The 23,175-nt window shown below is 33.7% G+C and overlaps 1 protein-coding gene across 1 annotated transcript; it reads left to right on the forward strand.

Moving 5' to 3' along the window:
- The first annotated feature begins 3,715 nt into the window (after nt 1–3,715).
- On the forward strand, nt 3,716–22,501 carry LOC138700936 (glucose dehydrogenase [FAD, quinone]-like). The gene is made up of 4 exons (XM_069827376.1): nt 3,716–3,848; nt 6,043–6,228; nt 14,870–15,132; nt 20,844–22,501. Exons 2-4 carry the CDS (start codon nt 6,059–6,061, stop codon nt 22,169–22,171), a joined length of 1,761 nt encoding a protein of 586 aa, XP_069683477.1. The 5' UTR covers nt 3,716–3,848; nt 6,043–6,058; the 3' UTR covers nt 22,172–22,501.
- Nucleotides 22,502–23,175: the final 674 nt, after the last annotated feature.

Consider the following 23,175-nt stretch of genomic DNA (forward strand, 5'->3'; position numbering starts at 1 on the left):
AAAAAAAAGCGATTTTCGGTTTCAGGGTGGCTAATTATATATGTTAGGACCAATTGTTTTTTGGAAAATCGAAAATCACCAGAAAAATTTCGGCTACAGATTTATTATTAGTATAGATTAAACTCGATTTTGTTTAAAATCATCTACTTTCAAAGATAAGGAGTGGTACCATACGGTACCGCTAGGCAGATACGAGTGCAAAATTTCTTTTCTTCAGATTTCATCATTTTAAGTCGTTATTTATTGGAATGACAGAAAAACTTCACTATATCATTCACTATCTTTTATTATTTTATTTCTTGTATGATAATAACAGGGCAATGGAGCTAGCTTTTACAAATAGCAAGGGTTTGCACCTCAATGCTCCTTGTTTTAGTTGCACTTCCTAAGATTTTACATATAATTTTTCAAAACATTTTACACAGAGTCCCACTTCACTCGTAATGCATTGTGTGAGTGTACGAGGACAGCCAGCCAGCCAGCCAGTCCTCGCAGCTTATCAAAGTGCGTACAGTCGGAAGGGTTGGCTCTTCATATCATGTGGTAAGTTGTCGAGCATTTCAACGAGAGGTGCTGCACATTTACCATAATCAAATTCAAAGTGATCATTTGCATTTACACTCTTCCCTTGGCATATTTCAAAAGATATCAGATATGCCCATAAGCAATGTTTAGGCACCACAATTGAAGCCGAACCTTTCCCCTGATGAAATGTTTGCAGGATGACGTCTATAGGGAATCATACATTCATCAAAATTCATGCATTATGCCAGAATGTAATTTTTCATAAATCTCTCCTTCATCAGATTTATCAGAGGTCGGAGCTTTCACATTTTGTCTTGCCGATCTAAAATTTGGTATTATCGGCACAATGGACAAATCGCACGATATTTCAAATCGGTCACACCACATGCAATTGTAAACTAATTCATTGCGTGTCCAGTGCATTTTCCTAGTAGCAGCTTCTGCTAGGTACAAAACTGTAGCCATTGAAGAGAAGAATTCCGATTAAGGACTTCATTTCTTCATCTGTTATTTGTAAACCTTGTACATTTAAAAATAAAGCATAACACTGGTTTTCTGTTACAAAATAAAATCAATAACATTACAGTCAAAGAATACTTCAAATAATTCTGTAGGCTATTCCTCTATAAAATGTGTAGTCACTACAGGAAAAATGCTACTGTTAGAAGGGAGATATTCATCATGTATCTATGAAGTTGGTTTTCGTGTGAGTTTGATTGTTTCCTTCTTGGATACTCTTTCCTTCTGTATTTTGTGAGCACGGAACTGAACTACTTGTCCTCATCTCATCTTCGTTCTTAGACTCAAACCTCTTTCGATTCTTCAGAGTAAAAGTTTTCTTTGTGTTTTCTTATTTCTTCTTTCTTTATTTGTCACATCACTATCTTCATCACAGCTCGACTGGCTAGGAACCTGTATGCGGAAGCTCGTGCTAACCCCAACCCGCTCATATCTGGCCTCGGCCAGTATGATCCTAGGTTACGGCGTAGACACCAGACAGGTCCATTAGCTATACTATTGAGACAGGAGGACAGGGAGGCTGGAGTTACTCCCAGGTTTTCGTAGCCACGACTCAACTCCATGAGACTCCTTGGATAGTGCAACCGCTTTAAAATGACCTTGTCTTAACTGGGCTAAACAAAATCCCTCCCTAACAATATCTACTTTTGTTGATCGGTGGAACTATCATAGAGCCAATGGGCTAGTATATATCCATCGATTCATAGAGTCATTCAACCTAAGAGCCAACTGGCTAGTCTCTGATATTGAGACAACTCATCCTGCCTAAGGTTTTTCCGTGGTTTTCCTAAGGCGCTAAGACAAATGTCGGGATGAGCCCTAAAAGAAATGGGCCACGGACCTGCACTCATATCCCCATTAATCTCCCTTATTACTTTAAATTAATTAACTAATTACATCTCTCCCCCCTCTTCGTAATTGAGCCATCATATAGCCAAATGGCTTGTCTCAAAATTGAGACGATTCAACAAGGCTCATGACAACAATCACCTACGTAATAGCCAAATTGGCTAGTCTCTTATACATGAGACAACTCATCTCGCCTAAGGTATTCCGTGGTTTTCCTCAGGCATAAGACAAATGTCGGGATGAGCCCTATAAGAAATGGGCCACGGACCTATATGCCCTTCCCCATATATATTCCCCCCTTATTATAAACGATGTATGCCCTAGTTCAGATACTATAAATAGTCTATTAAATATACGAGGTCACTCAATTAGTCGCAAATTGAAAGGACAGGGACCTCTCAAATTGCAGATTAGATTTCACGGCGCTTCTTCCGACGGCCTTCACATGCTTTGTCATAGAACAACAGATGACGGCGTCTCGCCATCCTAACGGCAAACACCAGCCATCTCCTCCTCGCCCCGTTCCGTGATCACTTGATCAAATCTCAGTCCCCCTCGCGTATGTGGTACCTAAGAGGTTACGTCCAATTTCGGCTTCCCCTTCAAAATTTTCTAGAGCTCCTTCAGAGGAGCAGCGTAACCAGGAGTGAGACTAGTGGCCAATAGGCTTGGAGCTCACATATTTAGTTTTGTACAGCCCCCAACCCCTTGCAAGGACGCGTTTTGGGGATCTTTTAAATTTTCCTCCGAATTCTCCTTCGATTTTTCGATTTTAGATTTTCATATGCCTTTCACCGTAATAAAATTGATTTCCTAAGAGATTATCAAGTAAACCGGCTGTACCTTCCTCTCTATAATCTTCATCAGAATTCACTGTGACGTCTGGTGGATCAATATAGATAGTACTTAGATTATTATACTGTCATCCTCTATGATTATTACAGCTTCAGTAAGTGTATGTCCCACGAACCATAATAAATTATCAATATGAATACTATAAAGAGGAAAAATCGATTCCTTACAAAATGCTACGGCATCTGCCTAGTGGTACCATACGGTACCAAAGTAACTCTACGTCATATATATTTGGCAGTTCATATATTTAGTGAAAACATGAATTGAATGCTTTAATATAAACCTTTTACAATATATGAAATCAGAATTTATTCAAAATTATAATGCTAACTGAATGTATTCAAATATTTACTTCAAACAGATACTAAAATTGAGTGATTCAAGAAAATGTATATAATTACCGAACGCCACTAAGCATACCAAGCCAAATAACTTCAAAATATTATTTTCCTAACAAAGGACTGGAATGGCAGTGAGTAAATTAAACAATGAGAAATTGTGAAAATAATCATTGTTGCCAACACAGTGACTGGAAACTACTGTATGTACCTGTGGTACCATACGGTACCGCTAGGCAGATTCGGGTTAAATTACCTACCTCACGTATGTGTAGCGTGCTCTATCAGTCTATCAGTGAAACATTGTAGGCCTACAAATGTGTGCGTATGTTCGGAATGTAGTACTTATTTTAAAATTTTGCAGTATGGGTCGGTTTAGGCTTTCTTTATCATAGCGAGTTTTCATGTATCTACTATTCTTACGTAAGTATTAAGTAACCGTATAAAGTTCGAAAAATATTTATGGGAAAACTTCCTGACGTGCATCGTTTCTAGCTCGTATCAGTAAATTTAAGACGGAGGTTACGAGTAAAAATGCAGAAATGAAAAAGGGGCGTGGACAGAGGAGATATTGCACGACAATAGATACCGAGTGGAAAATATATAGAAACCACTCAGACGGCCTCAAAGCGAACAGGAATGTCATCATTCATCAGCGTGCAGAACTAAAAGGTTGTGAAAATCAAGCAATACAAAGTTACTGTGTGTCATGTCGTGAACAACAACCTGACGATCCTGCAACGAAGTTGCAATTTACAGCTTGTGAGTACCATGCATTATGCAGAAATACGACCATATCTTATTTTCTTTATCCATCAGGTTTGGTCAAAACTTCACCACGGCTATGTAACTTCTCAAAATTTCCGCTAATGTTCCACACACACACACAAAAACTAAAATTATATGTCTATTTCATGTACATCATTCCCTGATAAATTGACTAGTAGGTATTGAATATGAACAAAATCCGTCCAATAGTTTAGTAGAAATCGCTGTACACAGACAGACTAGTACTAAAATTATTATATTTCATGTACATCATTCCCTGATAAATTGACTCGTAGATACTGAATATGAACAAAATCCGTCCAGTAGTTTAGTAGAAATCGTTGTACACAGACAGACTAGTACTAAAATTATTATATCTTATGTACATCATTCCCTGATAAATTGACTCGTAGATACTGAATGTGAACAAAATCCGTCCAATAGTTTAGTAGAAATCGCTGTACACAGACAGACTAGTACTAAAATTATTATATTTCATGTACATCATTCCCTCATAAATTGACTCGTAGATACTGAATATGAACAAAATCCGTCCAGTAGTTTAGTAGAAATCGCTGTACACAGACAGACTAGTACTAAAATTATTATATTTCATGTACATCATTCCCTGATAAATTGACTCGTAGATACTGAATGTGAACAAAATCCGTCCAATAGTTTAGTAGAAATCGCTGTACACAGACAGACTAGTACTAAAATTATTATGTTTCATGTACATCATTCCCCGATAAATTGACTTGTAGATACTGAATATGAACAAAATCCGTCCAATAGTTTAGTAGAAATCGCTGTACACAGACAGACTAGTACTAAAATTATTATATTTCATGTACATCATTCCCTGATAAATTGACTCGTAGATACTGAATGTGAACAAAATCCGTCCAACAGTTTAGTAGAAATCGCTGTACACAGACAGACTAGTACTAAAATTATTATATTTCATGTACATCATTCCCCGATAAATTGACTCGTAGATACTAAATGTGAACAAAATCCGTCCAATAGTTTAGTAGAAATCGCTGTACACAGACAGACTAGTACTAAAATTATTATATTTCATGTACATCATTCCCCGATAAATTGACTCGTAGATACTGAATATGAACAAAATCCGTCCAATAGTTTAGTAGAAATCGCTATACACAGACAGACTAGTACTAAAATTATTATATTTCATGTACATCATTCCCCGATAAATTGACTCGTAGATACTAAATGTGAACAAAATCCGTCCAATAGTTTAGTAGAAATCGCTGTACACAGACCGACTGTACTAAAATTAGTATATTTCATGTATATCATTCCCTGATAAATTGACTAGTAGATACTGAATATGAACAAAATCCGTCCAATAGTTTAGTAGAAATCGCTGTACACAGACAGACTAGTACTAAGATTATTATATTTCATGTACATCATTCCCTGATAAATTGACTCGTAGATACTGAATATGAACAATATCCGTCCAATAGTTTAGTAGAAATCGCTGTGCACAGACAGACTAGTACTAAAATTATTATATTAAATGTACATCATTCCCTGATAAATCGACTAGTAGATACTGAATATGAACAAAGCCGTCCAATTGTTTAGTAGAAATCGCTGTACACAGACAGACTAGTACTAAAATTATTATATTTCATGTACATCATTCCCTGATAAATTGACTCGTAGATACTGAATATGAACAAAATCCGTCCAATAGTTTAGTAGAAATCGCTGTACACAGACAGACTAGTACTAAAATTATTATATATCATGTACATCATTCCCTGATAAATTGACTCGTAGATACTGAATATGAACAAAATCCGTCCAATAGTTTAGTAGAAATCGCTGCACACAGACAGACTAGTACTAAAATTATTATATTTCATGTACATCAATCCCTGATAATGTAACTCGTGGATGAACAAAACACGTCAGTTAAGAAATCGCTCCTAGACAGAGAATGAAGAAACGAACGTGTTGTATAAAATGTCTGAAAACTCATGTGCAGAAATATATCGAAATAATTTTTTGGTGCCTTCAGAATAATTCCTTTTTCTATTATGTCTTACTGTTATGGTGACAAAGAGACAAAAATATCTATTTATTTTGACAGCTAATAATAGTCTACTATTGGAATTTCTTTTTCTGGATTGGTTGTTTCTTTTTTTTTCAGGTTCGTAATCTATGAAATGGAGTGCCATGGACCGACGTTCCTTTGTACACTTTCAACGTTCGTACCTCTCCTGCTGAACTACCAAACTCCAGAAGACCTGGCGTCGACAAAGCAATTGACAGACGGCGATGAATATGATTTTATCATAGTGGGAGCGGGACCAGCAGGCTGCGTGCTGGCTAACAGGTGAACATCGCTATAATTCCGAGTGTAATACGAAAGAGGTCACTGAATAATAATAATAATAATAATAATAATAATAATAATAATAATAATAATAATAATGATAATAATAATTAGACTTCGTGGAATTGCCACGGGAATCGTAAGGTTTACTACGCACGCGGTATAGACTGTATGAGAAGGGGACGTGCAAAGGATGGAGTATGCCTCTGATGTAAACACTGAGCAGTATGCTGCGGTTACAATAAAACCTGTATCCTGCATTCAAGAAATATAATGAATGGTCATTGAAGTAGGAAATATCTAAACATGTAAATACACAATTATTTTGTAGTGAGATATGTTAACTCTTAAAATTTAATGTAATATACTCGCATCATCCTTGAATATGTGCATTGCAGTGAAGAGTTACTTACATTTTGAGCGACTGCAAAGTGAACCTCCTCCGATGGTTACTCAAACAGTTTTTATATTGGGAAAATGAACGTTCAACATCACACGATGTAGTAGGTGAATATTTGAAGAACGGAAAGTCACTACTTTTTAGTACACCAACTTCAGACGTCTTGTAGTGACCTGATACTACATCATTTATAATACGAAGTTGTGAATAGGCAGAATTTGTAGCAATAACGTTTCTCAACTTACATTTCACTTTTTCTGAAATTAGTGAATTGTTATTTTGGATAACGGTTTGTGACACTTTATACACTATATTAAAGGCTTCTGAGAGTTATAGTTCAGACGATTCTAACAGGGTGATGTTTTTGGACACGATTTTAAAATTAGAATCAATGAACAGAATATCTTTCAATAGTTGTTCAGAAGGCAATGATTTTACAGCTGCAACAGCGGAACTGTCTGTGCTATCCAATGCATCAATTACCTCCATTATTTTGCCGTAATGTTCTGCATAATAATTAACAGCATCCAACCACGTTCCCCAACGAGTCAAGACTGGCTGCGGGGGTAAGGGTATTCCAGGGTCAATTATTTGGAACAGCGACACTCTCATTGTAATGTGTTTGATTGAATTCTTGTCTGTACTGAACAAATGTTAAGCTTTGACTATTCCAACCACAGTAATGCAAAAACAAGTGCTTACATAGGTATACATTAGCTGTAGCTGCTCCATCTATTTGAATCGGTCACAACTCTTAATATGAACTGCTAATACTACGAGACCGAGCGGTCGCTCACCTCCTCTATACTACCGTACATCGGCAACCTGATTGCATGCTGCGTGTGGCAATTCAACGAAGTCTAATAATAATAATAATAATAATAATAATAATAATAATAATAATAATAATAATAATAATAATAATGACTTCTGAAAACAAAACAGATTTTTTTTGCTTTCTCCTACTCAACATCTAGCGCACTTAGATCTATTTTTTCACCCATCCCGCGCCCCAATCGTAAGGAAGTGTTCACTTCAGTAAGTTCATCACCTGATGCTTATCACCTGAGCATCTCATGAATTGAAGAATGCATTAATGACCGTGTAAGTTGGTCAATGACTGATTAAATGGATTTTCTATTTTGCTGGAGTAAATTTGATATTTATTTGTCAGCCAACTTTACAGTTCACAGTTATGGTGGACCTTTACATTTCTTCCTTACGATCTACCAGCTCTTTAATATAGACTACCACCTTTTGATGTCAATATATTCATTTGCCAAGTATTTCCTGTTTAATTCCTAACCTTGCTTTCTAACTGAATTACTATCTACCCTCTTCTATTGTCTCTTTTACCTAAACTATCTCCCTTCCATTCTCGCCTTCCTTACTTACTGATTTAAACTATCACTACTGATTTAAACTATCACTTACTGATTTAAACTATCACTACTGATTTAAACTATCACTTACTGATTTAAACTATCACTACTGATTTAAACTATCACTACTGATTTAAACTATCACTTACTGATTTAAACTATCACTACTGATTTAAACTATCACTTACTGATTTAAACTATCACTACTGATTTAAACTATCACTTACTGATTTAAACTATCACTGACTACATTGTTACCTTTTTCTTTAGACATCATCCTGATTGTGCTGTATTTTCAAAATTGTCTCATAATAATCTCTTTCTATTATCTAATATCATTTGAAATATATTAACATTCTATGTATTTTAGTTTAATTCTGCTACACAGTTTATTTCAGTGTTTAATTAATAGTTCATAGCATTTTGTTGTTTAATTCGTAAATAACTCTTGTATACATGTAACTCTCATCTAAATCAAATTGTTGAATTCTTTGTAAGTTACATGTATAATTATACGCTTTTTGCTGGTTGAGTGGAAGAGAAGGCCTTACGGCCTTAACTCTGCCAGCTAAAATAAATCATTATTATTATTATTATTATTATTATTATTATTATTATTAAATACTCTAGGCTTATATTCTATTCCTTAATAATTTTCATTACTTTATATTCTCTGTTCCCAAATCTAGCTACTCATCATTCTTTTCCACCTACTTTCTCCTAAATTATTTGTCTACATTTACATTTTCTGTATTTTACAACACTAACATAACTTATTACTTCTCTACTACTCTATCTTATATTTATTTACATACTTAAGGCCTATCTCTTTCTCTGAGTTCCTAGTCCATAATTTCCTGTTTTATTAATTTTTCCGTATACTTACAGTATATCTAGAATACCGGTACTTCTACAGTTATAGTACTTTCAATTCACAACATTGATTCACATGAATTACACTGATATGCATTTCAAAAAATGTTTTCTGCTACAAGAGAAAAAATTACTCATTCTACATAGTTAACTGAAGTGCCCTGAATCCGAATCTGTATTCATATTTTCTGTACCACATCAGGTTTTTCTGTAATTTTGAAAAGAATAATGAAAAAACGTCAAAATTGACAGAGTTTATGATTAAAAAAAATTAATACGATTATCTGTTTATATGATGTCATTCCATTTTCGACCAATGAAGTGTAATGAAATTTTGAATTCCAATAAATCACAGCTATAATAATTTCTGCAGCTCGATTTATCACTATCAATTTATCGCATGGTAGTTCTTTTGTTTAGTCAGTTTCGCCAACTGTTTCCACGTAAACCGATGAGCATGAATCCATTGTACTAAATAAAGTGCGAAATCCTACTTCCACTCTACATCTTCATCTTCTAATTCCATGTTCATTGTATCTAACAAAATGACACTCCTTCATAACAATTGTTCATTTAATTAATGTATTAATCAGGGTATTTGTAATTCAGGTTTTCCTGTAATTTTTGGAAATAAGAACAAACAACTTGAAAATTTAAACAAGAATTTAGAAAACGTCAAAAGGGGTGTATTTTTTTTAAAAAACACATTTTAACGCCGTAATATAACATTCGAGAGTATAAAATTAATTATTAAATTTTAAACTATTAATAAATTATTTGCATATAATTAATAAATTATAATTGAATGGCTGCCTAGAAAAACAATGTAAGTCAGTTTTTTACAGTTTGTCAAGAAATTAAAATATGTTTATTCCATACTAACATTGTTAAATATTACAAAATATGACAGTGTGAGGTCTGTATTAATACTTCAGTAAGTATTCACGCCATTTATATATGTGTATTGCCTTCATCTTCCAAATAACACAATTTTTTTAACATTTACAGTTGAAAAACGTATGTCAGTCTAGAGGAACAACGTTGTACAGCAAAGAAATTTAAATACTGTCCATATTTCCTGGTAGATTCTTTATGGTTGTTACATTTGAGTACATAATAATAGTAATAATAATAATAATAATAATAATAATAATAATAATAATAAAAATAATAATAACCTGCTGAGCCATTTATACCGGAGCCCACACTTTCTGAAGTCGAAATTGCGATAGAAAATCTGAAAAAGTACAAGTCTCCAGGTATTGATCAAATTCCAGCAGAATTAATACAAGAGGGTGGAAGCGCATTATCTAACGAAATTTATAAGCTTGTACTTGCTATTTGGGAAAAGGAAATTGTACCAGAACAATGGAAGGAGTCCATAATCGTACCTATTTTTAAAAAGGGGGACAAGACTAATTGTAGTAACTTTCGAGGAATATCACTTTTGTTGACGTCGTACAAAATTTTGTCGAATATCCTTTTGAGAAGATTAACTCCATATGTAGATGAAATTATTGGCGATCATCAGTGTGGTTTTAGGCGTAATAGATCGACTATTGATCAGATTTTTTGTATTCGACAGATATTGGAGAAAAAATGGGAGTATAAGGGTACAGTACATCAGTTATTCATAGATTTCAAAAAGGCATATGACTCGGTTAAAAGGGAAGTTTTATATGATATTCTTATTGAATTTGGTATTCCCAAGAAACTAGTTTCAATAATTAAAATGTGTCTCAGTGAAACGTACAGCAGAGTTCGTATAGGTCAGTTTCTGTCAGATGCGTTTCCAATTCACTGCGGGCTAAAGCAAGGAGATGCACTTTTTAACTTTGCTCTAGAGTATGCCATTAGGAAAGTCCAGGATAACAGAGAGGGCTTGGAATTGAACGGGTTACATCAGCTTCTTGTCTATGCGGATGACGTGAATATGTTAGGAGAAAATCCACAAACGATTAGGGAAAGCACGGGAATTTTACTTGAAGCAAGTAAAGCGATAGGTTTGGAGGTAAATCCCGAAAAGATAAAGTATATGATTATGTCTCGTGACCAGAATATTGTACGAAATGGAAATATAAAATTTGGAAATTTATCTTTTAAAGAGGTGGAAAAGTTCAAATTACTTGGAGCAACAGTAACAAATATAAATGATACTCGGGAGGAAATTAAACACAGAATAAATATGGGAAATGTCTGTTATTATTCGGTTAAGAAGCTTTTATCATCCAGTCTGTTGTCAAAAAATCTGAAAGCTAGAATTTATAAAACATTTATATTACCGGTTGTTTTGTACGGTTGTGAAACTTGGACTCTCACTTTGAGAGAGGAACAGAGATTAAGGGTGTTTGAGAATAAGATTCTTAGGAAAATATTTTGGGCTAAGAGGGATGAAGTTACAGGAGAATGAAGAAAGTTACACAACGCAGAACTGCAAGCATTGTATTCTTCACCTGACATAATTAGGACCATAAAATCCAGACGTTTGAGATGGGCAGGACATGTAGCACGTATGGGCGAATCCAGAAATGCATATAGAGTGTTAGTTGGGAGACCGGAGGGCAAAAGACTTTTGTGGAGGCCGAGACGTAGATGGGAAGATAATATTAAAATGTATTTTAGGGAGGTGGGAAATGATGATAGAGACTGGATTAATCTTGCACAGGATAGGGACCAATGGCGGGCTTATGTGAGGGCGGCAATGAACTTGCGGGTTCCTTAAAAGCCAGTAAGTATTAATAATAATAATAATAATAATAATAATAATAATAATAATAATAATAATAATAATAATAATGACAAATTTATATTATAAACAACTTGAAATAAATTACATAACTTAGATTATATGTTTAGGCATACAATATCAATATTACACAGATAAGAATTCTTTTTTTTTTTTATTCTGTTATTAGGCTATGGTAGAATTCAGAGTAACCATGACTAAGAGGAAGAAAACGTGGTAGTACAATCAGATCATTTTTTTTCTCTTTTATGATTAGAATAGGACCATGATAAAGACGAGGTAAGTTATCATGTGAAATATGATTTACTGTCTAATTTTTTTAACGGTTGGTTTTTCTTTTTAGAATACACTGTCCATGTTAACAATATATCATGGAATTTACGCATTTTCACAGACATAGGATCATGAGAATGAACCGAAACCAGGCAGTTGTTGAGGTCTGGATCCTTCTTTATTGTTTGCTCTGCTAATCCTATATCCCTAAACTATTCTTGTTGCATATGAACAACCTCAAATGGGTTGTTTGGCTTTGCATTGGCAATAACCTCCACCCATGTCACACGCTACAAGTATGCTTGTCCGCCATTTTATTTGCGTTACATAGTTATTCAGCTCAGCAACACAATCAAAATACTACAGCTTTTAAAGTAGTGTGAATATCAGCAAGATGATGGCAGCACATGGTTCAAGATGTGCAATATTACATTTTTCAGCCGAAAATTCAGTTTGGTCAAAATCGGACTTACAACGTTATTCTAGGCCAGACCTGCAGAACTGTAGCTCCTGAGAGCGACTGCTTTACTCCCCTTTCTTACCCCACCCACCTTTTCTACCAGTGCGGTCATGACGTTCTAGTTACGCACGGCTGCATCAACATTAGTTATCCTTGCGGCGGCATGTATACAATACGCTATCAAGAATTACAAATGAACAGATAATAAAATCCTTAGGAACAAGCCTTTACAAAGTAAGAGTAAAATGAATGAGGGAAGCGAATAAATTAAAAGACATGTAAAATAAATTTTTTAAGTACAGTCCCCGACTTGTCTTTCCGTGCTCTATATTCTACTAAAATGAAATAAGTCCGAAATGTTGTATGCAGGCAACAAACCAATTACTTTATTTGAACAATTTATTATGATTTTTCGTGCATTAATAAAGTTTTAATTTCTGTTTTTACAAAACTTGTATTACTGGTCTTAACTGGTTTTACTAGTAATAGGACGATAAATAAATAGTACATTGATAAGTGAGTGATAGCTATATGATATCAGTGCTGTCATTCAACATTGTAACGCACTCCAAATAAATAAATAAATATATAAAATAAAAAATAAATAAAAGAATAAATAAAAAATAAAAAATAAATAAATAAATACATAAATACATAAATAAATAAAAAATCAATCAATAAATAAATACATAAATAAATAAATACATAAATAAATACATAAATAAATAAATAAATACATAAATAAATAAATAAATAAATAAATCAATAAATAAATACATAAATAAATACATAAATAAATAAATAAATACGTAAATAAAAAAATATATAAATAAATAAATACATAAATACATAAATAAATAAATAAAAGAATAAATAAAAACAATTAAAAAAAATAAATAAATACGTAAATACATAAATAAATAAATACATAAATAAATAAATAAATAAATAAATAAATAAATAAATAAATACATAAATAAATAAATAAATCAATAAATAAATACATAAATAAATAAATAAATACATAAATAAAAATATATAAATAAATAAATACATAAATACATAAATAAATAAATAAACAAATAAATAAATATATAAATAAATAAATAAATCAATAAATAAATAAGTAAATAAATAAATACATAAATAAATACATAAATAAATAAATACATAAATAAATACATAAATAAATAAATAAATACATAAATAAAAAAATAAATAAATACATAAATAAATAAATACATAAATAAAAAAATATATAAATAAATAAATACATAAATACATAAATAAATAAATAAACAAATAAATAAATATATAAATAAATAAATAAATCAATAAATAAATAAGTAAATAAATAAATACATAAATAAATACATAAATAAATAAATAAATACATAAATAAAAAAATAAATAAATACATAAATAAATAAATAAATACATAAATAAAAAAATAAATAAATACATAAATAAATAAATAAATACATAAATAAAAAAATATATAAATAAATAAATACATAAATACATAAATAAATAAATAAACAAATAAATAAATATATAAATAAATAAATAAATCAATAAATAAATAAGTAAATAAATAAATACATAAATAAATAAATACATAAATAAATACATAAATAAATAAATACATAAATAAATACATAAATAAATAAATAAATACATAAATAAAAAAATAAATAAATACATAAATAAATAAATAAATACATAAATAAATAAATAAATACATAAATAAATAAATACATAAATAAATAAATAAATACATAAATAAATAAATAAATACATAAATAAAAAATAAATAAATACATAAATAAATAAATACATAAATAAATAAATACATAAATAAATACATAAATAAATAAATACATAAATAAATAAATAAGTTCAAGATTCCACGTTTTATTGATTATTTTATCCAATTTCCGTAATAGTAAATAATTCTGTGTGTTATTTTTAAGTGTTTTAGGCAGCGCTTCATGGAGCCCGTTTCTTTCTATCTTCTTTTTTAATTAGCTGCAGCGTTTAACGTTTACCTCACATGTTAATTTATCAGCCGTTAGTATTAAAAATTGTTTTATCAATTTTATTCTGTCTGTCATATATAACAACACTGAAAGTTAAATAGGCCTTTCATACAAAATAACTCCGCTAATAGTTGTAATCACGCTAATGAAATTTCCAACCGCCATTTTGCAATGAAGAGAAGCTTTTTTTTCTCGTCAACTGGCAAAGCGAAAGCGCTTTACTACAACGCTTTTAAAACACGCTTGGTTTCACTTTCGAAGTACGTTCTAAAATCGACTCAATCTATCTAAATTGTAACTCTGCCGCCACAAATTTGTACTCGGTACTGTACTCGGTTCAACCGAGTAATGACGTCACAGTAACTGCTCCGAACCGAACCGCTCCGTCCCCAATCCCTACTCACAATCTGGCACAGACTTACAACCCTAAATACCACTTCCAGTGATTCATATAAAATCCATTCGCAGACTTTCGGAGGTATCCAATTGGACAGTGCTGCTTCTGGAGTCCGGCGGGGAGGAACCCGAACTGGCCAACGTTCCTGCGTTCGTACCGTACATAAGCCATACTCGCCTGACTTGGAACTACACAACACAACCGGGAGATATAATATGTAGAGGAGAGCCTTGTTCGACGGTAAATGGGAGAGCCCTTGGAGGTGGGAGTGTCGCCAACAACATGTTGTTCAACAGGGGCAACGGACGCGAGCTCGACGACTGGGCAAGGCTTGGTGAGCAACGATAACTTCAATGCGTATTAATATACAATTAATTCTTTCGAGATTTCATGTCCAAAGGAAACAGGCTTAGAAATGCATTAGTATTAGTACATTATGCAACCATTACTATAATGGTAGTAATTAAGACGCGAGTACGTTTATGAAACGAGCGCGAGCGAGTTTCATATTTTTCATACGAGCATCTTAATTACCATTATAGGCAAGTTTCATACGACTTTTTATGCTCGACCATATTTCTAACTTGAAATTATTCATAAGTATTCATGTTATTCTTATCTGACAGGGGAGCGGAACTGACCTTGTGCAATATCTCGTAAATTGTGAGATGTGCGCAGACGGGAAAGTATTGATTTTTTCCAAGAAACAAATGTCATTGACCTTGATATAATCTAGAGAGTAAAATAAACTTTAATCTTGATATAACCTTGAAATTGATTTAGACATTGAAAAACGAGATGACAAATTGAATTTATTTGAATATTATTTACAATTAACGCTAATCATTATAGTAACAGAACATAACCTTCTGCGACAGTATTGGATTTCCAGCCTGCGTGACGCTTCGCTAGTTGTCTTTCGATTGCATATCCGAGAATAATCGATACTTGCGCTTTCATATTGCTACAATGCTGTTATCTGATTGGTGGAACACCTGAACTTTAATGAATAGGTGTACTTTAATGAGGTCCATTAAAGGGATGCTACCAGGTGTAGGGGAGAGTCGGGTAGTATCGGACATCGGGTAATATTGGACAGTGAGTTTCTTTCATCTACCACACGATGATAGTATCTGATTGACATGATTACGTTTCTGTGACGTCGAATAGAGAAACGTAACCATGTCATTCAGGTACTACCATATGGTGGTAGATGAAAGAAACGCACTGTCCGATACTACCCGATGTCCGATACTATCCGACTCTCCCCTATAATTACTACATTTCGGCATGGTCGAGCATAAAATAAATTATGTTATAGACCCTACCATCATAATCAGCAAAAGCATCAAACAATTAGACTTTATGTTCTTACAGATATCTTTATGCCACAAGCCTCAAGTTCTTCATACAAATTTGCATTTAATGTTTTCACCCATGTGAACAAAAATGATTTAAAAGGATCGTAAATCCTTCATAACGAGTTAGCTCTTTCCATTTTCTGCTACATCTACGCCTACTATCTTGGAATCCGGCATTCAGAACTTAGACTGAATTCGCAACGAAAAGTAGATATAAGTCGGTATAAAATAATTAATTCCTTTTGGAGGAACAATTTTCCGTATACAGTGTGTTCCAGTTATCCCACTCGCCCAAAATATCTTTTTATTGAGTGCCAAATGAAAAACTGCTTCAAACAAAAGTGTTTAAGTAGCCTACAATATGGAATTAATAGTATGGTGTATCTTTCTTGTAACCTTGTTCATTAAGGAGTTACGAGTAATAACTTCATATCCGTAATTGGTACAATGTAGATTTTATTGAGTAAACATTTAAGCTCTTCAAGACTTTCCTCACAATTATCACAATGCACCATTTTAATAAATAAAACATTTAAGGGTACAAAAGAACATGGAATTTGTAGCGTACGTACTTACTGCAAGTCAGAAATAAAATTGCTATACAGCTGATAAATCAAAATTATTTGCGTCAAGAATTAAAGTAAATCTCGACACACGGTTGATAGTTCTCAATTACGTACTAAGACAGAGAAAATCTCAATACAGGTTGATAATTTTAAATTGCATTCATGACAACACGGTTGATAATTGTACATTATTTCCATGAAAAATGAAAGTAAATCTCGACACACGGTTGATAATTGTACATTATTTCCATGAAAAATGAAAGTAAATCTCGACACACGGTTGATAATTCTCAATTACGTACTAAGGCAGAGAAAATCTCAATACAGGTTGATAATTCCAAATTGCATTCATGATAACACGGCTGATAACTCAACATCATTTCAATGAAAAAAAAGTAAATCTCGACACATTGTTGATAATTCTCAATTACGCATGTAAACACAGTACATCTCAAAACACGGTTGATAATCCAAAACTGCATATATATATATATATATATATATATATATATATATATATATATATATATATATATATAAAGAACAGAGTGAATATCAATACAGATTGATAACTCATTAACATAACCCAGATAAAAAAAAATCATAAGATAGGTGACCTAATATAATTTTAATGAAAGAAAAAACATTAAAACACAGAATATAATCCCACATTATGAAAGCAAAGGCAGCAAATCTGAAGGCAGTTGGCAATCCCCATGTTCGTACATAAAGGGGCAGAAACAATCCCCATGTTCGTACATAAAGGGGCAGAAATCTCGAAATCATGGTACATAATCCCAAATTATACGTAAAAAAATCAAGTAGTTTCAAAACACGGTTGATAATCCCAAGTTATTTATGTAAAAAAGACGTGTAGTTTCAAAATATAATTCCTAACTATTTATGTAAAGAAATTGGTAATTATGTTTCGTAAATTGAGTGAGGCTTATAAAGAAGGGGGCCTATCAATTAATTTCAAGAAAACAAAATACATGGTTGTGGGTAGTCGCAGCAAGGTAAATTTAGATACTGGGGATACACAAATAGAAAACTCTGAGTCATTCAAATATTTGGGTGTTACCCTCAACAGTCAGGCCAAAAGTGATGAAGATATGAATAATAAGATTGGTCAAGGAAAGCGGGCCATAAGACAATTAAATACACTCCTGTGGAATGACAAGGTAACAAGGAAAACCAAGACAAGTATATATAAAACTATAATAGAAAGTATATGTACCTATGGATCTGAAACTTGGGAAATGAGAGACAGGATGAAGAAGAAATTGTTGGCTTTAGAAATGGATTACTGGCGCCGTAATTGTCAAATTTCGAGGATGGACCACATTAGGAATCAGGATGTCCGTAATATAATGCAAGTATCAGGAGATATCTTACAATCTGTGGAAACTAAACGCCTGATATGGTATGGGCATCTCCAGAGAATGTCAGCCGACCGCTGGCCTAATAAGGTCTTCAACTGGACTCCCCCGGAAAAAAAGAGAAGAGGAAGGCCAATGAAAAAATGGAGCAAGGAGGTTCAGGAGGACATGGTCTGCAGGGGTCTACAAATGGGAGATTGGCATAACCGGAGTACCTGGAAGTTGAGAAGCGGGAGACGGCGACAGCCGTAAAATTACTCGCAATACATACATACATACATACATACATACGTACATACATACATACATACATACATACATACATACATACATACATACATACATACATACATACATACATACATACATACAATTGGTAATTCCGAAATATGGTTGAAAATAATCCCAAATTATTTACGTAAAGAAGGCGGATACTTTCAAGATATGGTTGATTATCCAAAATTATTTACATACAAAGGCAGCTAGTTGTAAAATATATGATAAAATGATATAAAAATATTTACGTATGTAAAAATGGATAGCTTCCAAACATGGTTGATAATATGAAATTACTCTTCAGAGAATCTGACGTCATAAGAATATCTGAGGAAGGAACACAACGTAATATACTTAAATTAGAAGGTTGATATCGATTTCCCCAATCTTCAGTTTACAATAATGTATCTAATACAATCAATCAATCAATCAATCAATCAATCAATCAAACTTCTGTATCTCCTCATGAGGAGCATAGGGCATTCACAAAGTGTCTCCACCGGACCCTATTTGTAGCCAACTTCTTCACTTCGCTCCATGTTTTCCCCTCCCTAGCAATTCCCTCCAAAACTGTTCTCTTCCATGTATTTTTTGGCCTTCCTCTTGTTCTACTACCCTGAGGGTTCCAATCCAAAGCCATTCTTTCTACTGCTCCATCTTCTTTCCTGATTGTGTGCCCTATTCAATTCCACTTTCGTCTTTTGATTTCTATTGTGATTTCTTTCTGATTTGTTATCTTCCATAGTTCTGAGTTTGTGATTATATCTGGCCATCTAATTTTTTAAGATTCTTCGTAAACATCTATTAACAAATGTTTGCAGTTTATTTTGTATAATTTCACTTGTTTTCCATGTCTCACAGCCATATAATAAGACTGATTTCACATTACTGTTAAAGATTTTAATTTTTGTAGATCTAGATATAATATAAGATTTCCATATTGAGTACAACTGGACAAATGCACTATTTGCAATTTTTATTCGGTTCTTTACATCCTCAAAGGCTCCACCATCCTTGTCAATTATACTACCCAAATATTTAAGTTCTTGAACAGTATCAATGTTATTATTATTATTTATTATAACGTTATCTGTCTTTTTACTGTATTTAATCTCATTTCTTTAGTATTCTTTACGTTTATTTTCATATGAGCCCCTTTTATTACTTCTAAATAAAGTATTAACTTTATTCTGCATATCACCAAAACTATTGGAGAGCAAACAGATATCATCCAGATCTTCCAAGGTATCGTTTAATCCCCATCTTATACCTCTTCTAACAGTGCCAACAGACCTTTACATAATAACATTCATAATAGTCAGAAATATGATCGGAGAGAGAATACAACCCTCTTTCTCTCCGCATGTAGTTATTATATTTTCTGACAGCATACCTTTATGTATGACATTACAAGTTTAATTTTCATACATAAGTTTAATTACAGTTTTACTAATAAACCGTGTATAGTTTTTATACGAGACTTATGCAGAGTTGAGACAGAAAACGTTACTAATAAACTGTGAATAAGCTATGGACGTATAAACAGGCTGTAACTATACAATGGGAATTGCTTTGCAGTAGTTATATACACGAAACCCCTTGTTTTAGCGTTGTATCACAGTCTAGTATATACAGTCGCGAAGCTCAATACGTAGTAAATATGAAAACATTAGATAGTTGCTCACCACTAGGATCGCTAATATCGCCTTATTAGAGGCAATGCAAAATAGTACTGTCACAGTCTATTGTTTCTAGCACCCTCAAAACTCAAGCTTCGTGACTGTATATATTAGACTGTGGTTGTATATAGCGAAAAAATGGCCGCCCCTCTAACAGCTGTTCATATCGACTGTCATTTTATGATGATGGTTACCTTGTAACCACAGAAGAACAAACCAAAGATCATAGAATTATTAGAATAATATTGCTGTAGCTTGTACTCTTTGACCAAAATGTAGTGTGGTAATCGATTAGAGCCAGTTGTACTATCGATATTTAACACGCCATACTAGAGCGCTCTACCGGATGCAATAGAGAACCTCAGATAGTCTATTACCTTTCGTAACGAAGTAATGACGAAGCTATGACGTAGCTGTGTAACAGTTATACTGTTATACACGACGTATGTAGTGATTATTAGTAAGGAATTTACACACGACTTATAAACGAGCTACTCATTGTATAAGTATAAGACAAACGTCTGTATATAGAGTTTTTATTAGTAAGACCGTTAGCCTATAGACTTTTTGTGGTGTACCAAATTTTGTTATTGTTCTCCATATATAATCTCTATTAAGAGAGTCAAACGCTTTCTCAAAATCGATAAATAGTAAATATAATGTATTTTCCATTCATTGCATTGTTCATATCTAATTCAACTTACAATAATTTATCTATCTCATCAATAAGTGCATAAGGAAGTACAAAATTATACAATTAATAGTGAATAATTTTTGCTATCAGGAAACACTGGATGGTCGTACGAAGATTTGCTGCCGTATTTCAAGAAATGGGAGAATAACCAAGACCCTCTCATTGCCAAGGACAGGGAACATCACGCCACTGGAGGCCCACAGAGCGTCGGACAATTCCCACACGAAGACAAGAACGACATCTTCATTCTGAAAGCTTTTCAAGAGCTTGGCTACAAAGTGACGGACGTCAACGGATTCAACCAAACAGGAGTCACCCGCCTGCAGACGTTCCAGCAGGATGGAGAAAGAATGAGCGCCAGCAGAGCATTCCTAGCACCGATCAGGAAGAGCAGAAAGAACCTCAGAATTGTCACAAACGTCAGGGTCACCAAAGTTGTCATAGATGAAGACACCAAAGAAGCTCGAGGAGTAGAATACATTTGGGAAAACGACAGGAATTCTAGAGGCATTATACGTGCGACGAAGGAAGTTATCATCACTTCCGGATCTATAAATTCCCCAAAAATCCTAATGAATTCAGGAATCGGTCCCAGTGACGTTCTAGAGCCACTTGGCATCAAGGTCATTGCAGACCTTAAAGTTGGACACAATTTTCAAAATCACATTCACTCAACTGAATTACATTTTAATTTAAGAAGAGATCAGGAAGTGCTTCCCAAAAGTGAAGAAGTGTTTCAAGATTTGCTTACTTACACAGCGAAAAGAAAAGGACCTGTAGCCAGTGAAGGTGTATTTGACATCATCGCTTACATTCACTCCCGCTACTCCGATCCTTCAGAAAACTTTCCTGACATACAGATATACTTTACTCCACACCTTCTGTACAATGGGACCATTTTCAAATCCCCGATGGCGTACTACAATCGGATCTCTGTGGCACAGGACATAGTAAGACCTCGAAGTCGGGGATACATCACAATCAACACCACTGATCCATTCTCTCAGCCTCTCATACACCTCAATTACTTCTCTGACAAACATGATGTCGACGTGTTGGTTGACAGTTACAACTTTGTGGTAAAGAAATTGGCCCCCAAACTTGAAGCTTTCGGATATTCTTTGAATACTACGCCAGCAGAAGTGTGTAAGGACTTCATATTTGGCACTGATGAATACTGGCACTGTACTATCAAAGATATTGAAATGCTGACTAATCATTTCAGCGGTACGTGTAAGATGGGACCTTCTAGTGACAGCACAGCTGTAGTAGATCCACGATTAAGGGTGTATAACGTAAAGAAACTGCGTGTGGCGGATGCGTCCATACAACCGGTAATAGTGAGTGGGAATACGAATTCAATTGCACTGACTATAGGAGAAAAAGCTGCCGATATGATAATCAAGGACTGTCTGTGATGTACATTTTACAGCTGATATCTGTATTGTCACAATAAAGGTTAATAGAGAGAAATTCACCTCTGATTGAGGTTCTGGCTGATGTGTACACCTATTATCAGGCAGTACATCTCACTTGACGATATGTGTCAGAGGAAGAACAACTGTTTGTATTATATACATCTGAACTCTGATTAGTGTAATATCTATACATATAATTTGAACTTACAATGGAAATTACTCACCGTGATCTTACAGGAGCTGTAGTTGATGGCCATCTCAAGTCTCAGAGCTTCCCTGCACAGTGACGGTTTCATCCGTTATCTGGTAGAAGTGCAAGTTTTCTTCCGCGACACACTGGAAAAATAAATAAATAAATAAATAAATAAATAATAATAATAATAATAATAATAATAAAGGTAAAGGTATCCCCGTAACATGCAATGAAGGCACTTGTGGGACATGGAGGTAGAGCCCCATGCTTTCCATGACCTCGGCACTGGAATGAGGTGGTGTAGTCGGCACCACGCTCTGACCGCCTTTTACCCCCGGGAAAGACCCGGTACTCAATTTTATAGGAGGCTGAGTGAACCTCGGGGCCGTTCTGAAAGTTTGGCAACGAGAAAAAATCCTGTCACCACCTGGGATCGAACTCCGGACCTTCCAGTCCGTAGCCAGCTACTCTACAATAATAATAATAATAATAATAATAATAATAATAATAATAATAATAATAATAATAATAATAATAATAATAGGACTATTTATTTATTTACAAGTGGCTTTTAGAGAACCCGGAAGTTCATTGCCGCCCTCACATAAGCCCGCCATCGGTCCCTATCCTGAGCAAGATTAATCCAGTCCCTATCATCATATCCCACCTCCCTCAAACTCATTTTAATATTACCCTCCCATCTAATCCTTGGCCTCCCCAAAGGTCTTTTTCCCTAAGATCTTCCAACTAACACTCTATATGTAATTCTGGATTCACCCATACGTGCTACTAGCCCTGCCCGTCTCAAAAG

This window comes from Periplaneta americana, chromosome 6 (genome assembly GCF_040183065.1).
Source record: "Periplaneta americana isolate PAMFEO1 chromosome 6, P.americana_PAMFEO1_priV1, whole genome shotgun sequence".
Taxonomy (NCBI): domain Eukaryota; kingdom Metazoa; phylum Arthropoda; class Insecta; order Blattodea; family Blattidae; genus Periplaneta; species Periplaneta americana.

Bases quoted from the DNA above. Each gene is read 5' to 3' on its own strand.
- LOC138700936 (XM_069827376.1), top strand. From the start codon at position 6,059: ATGGAGTGCCATGGACCGACGTTCCTTTGTACACTTTCAACGTTCGTA. The intron at 6,229-14,869 runs GTGAACATCGCT...ATCCATTCGCAG, and splicing joins GGCTGCGTGCTGGCTAACAG to ACTTTCGGAGGTATCCAATT. The intron at 15,133-20,843 runs GTGAGCAACGAT...TTTTGCTATCAG, and splicing joins CGACGACTGGGCAAGGCTTG to GAAACACTGGATGGTCGTAC.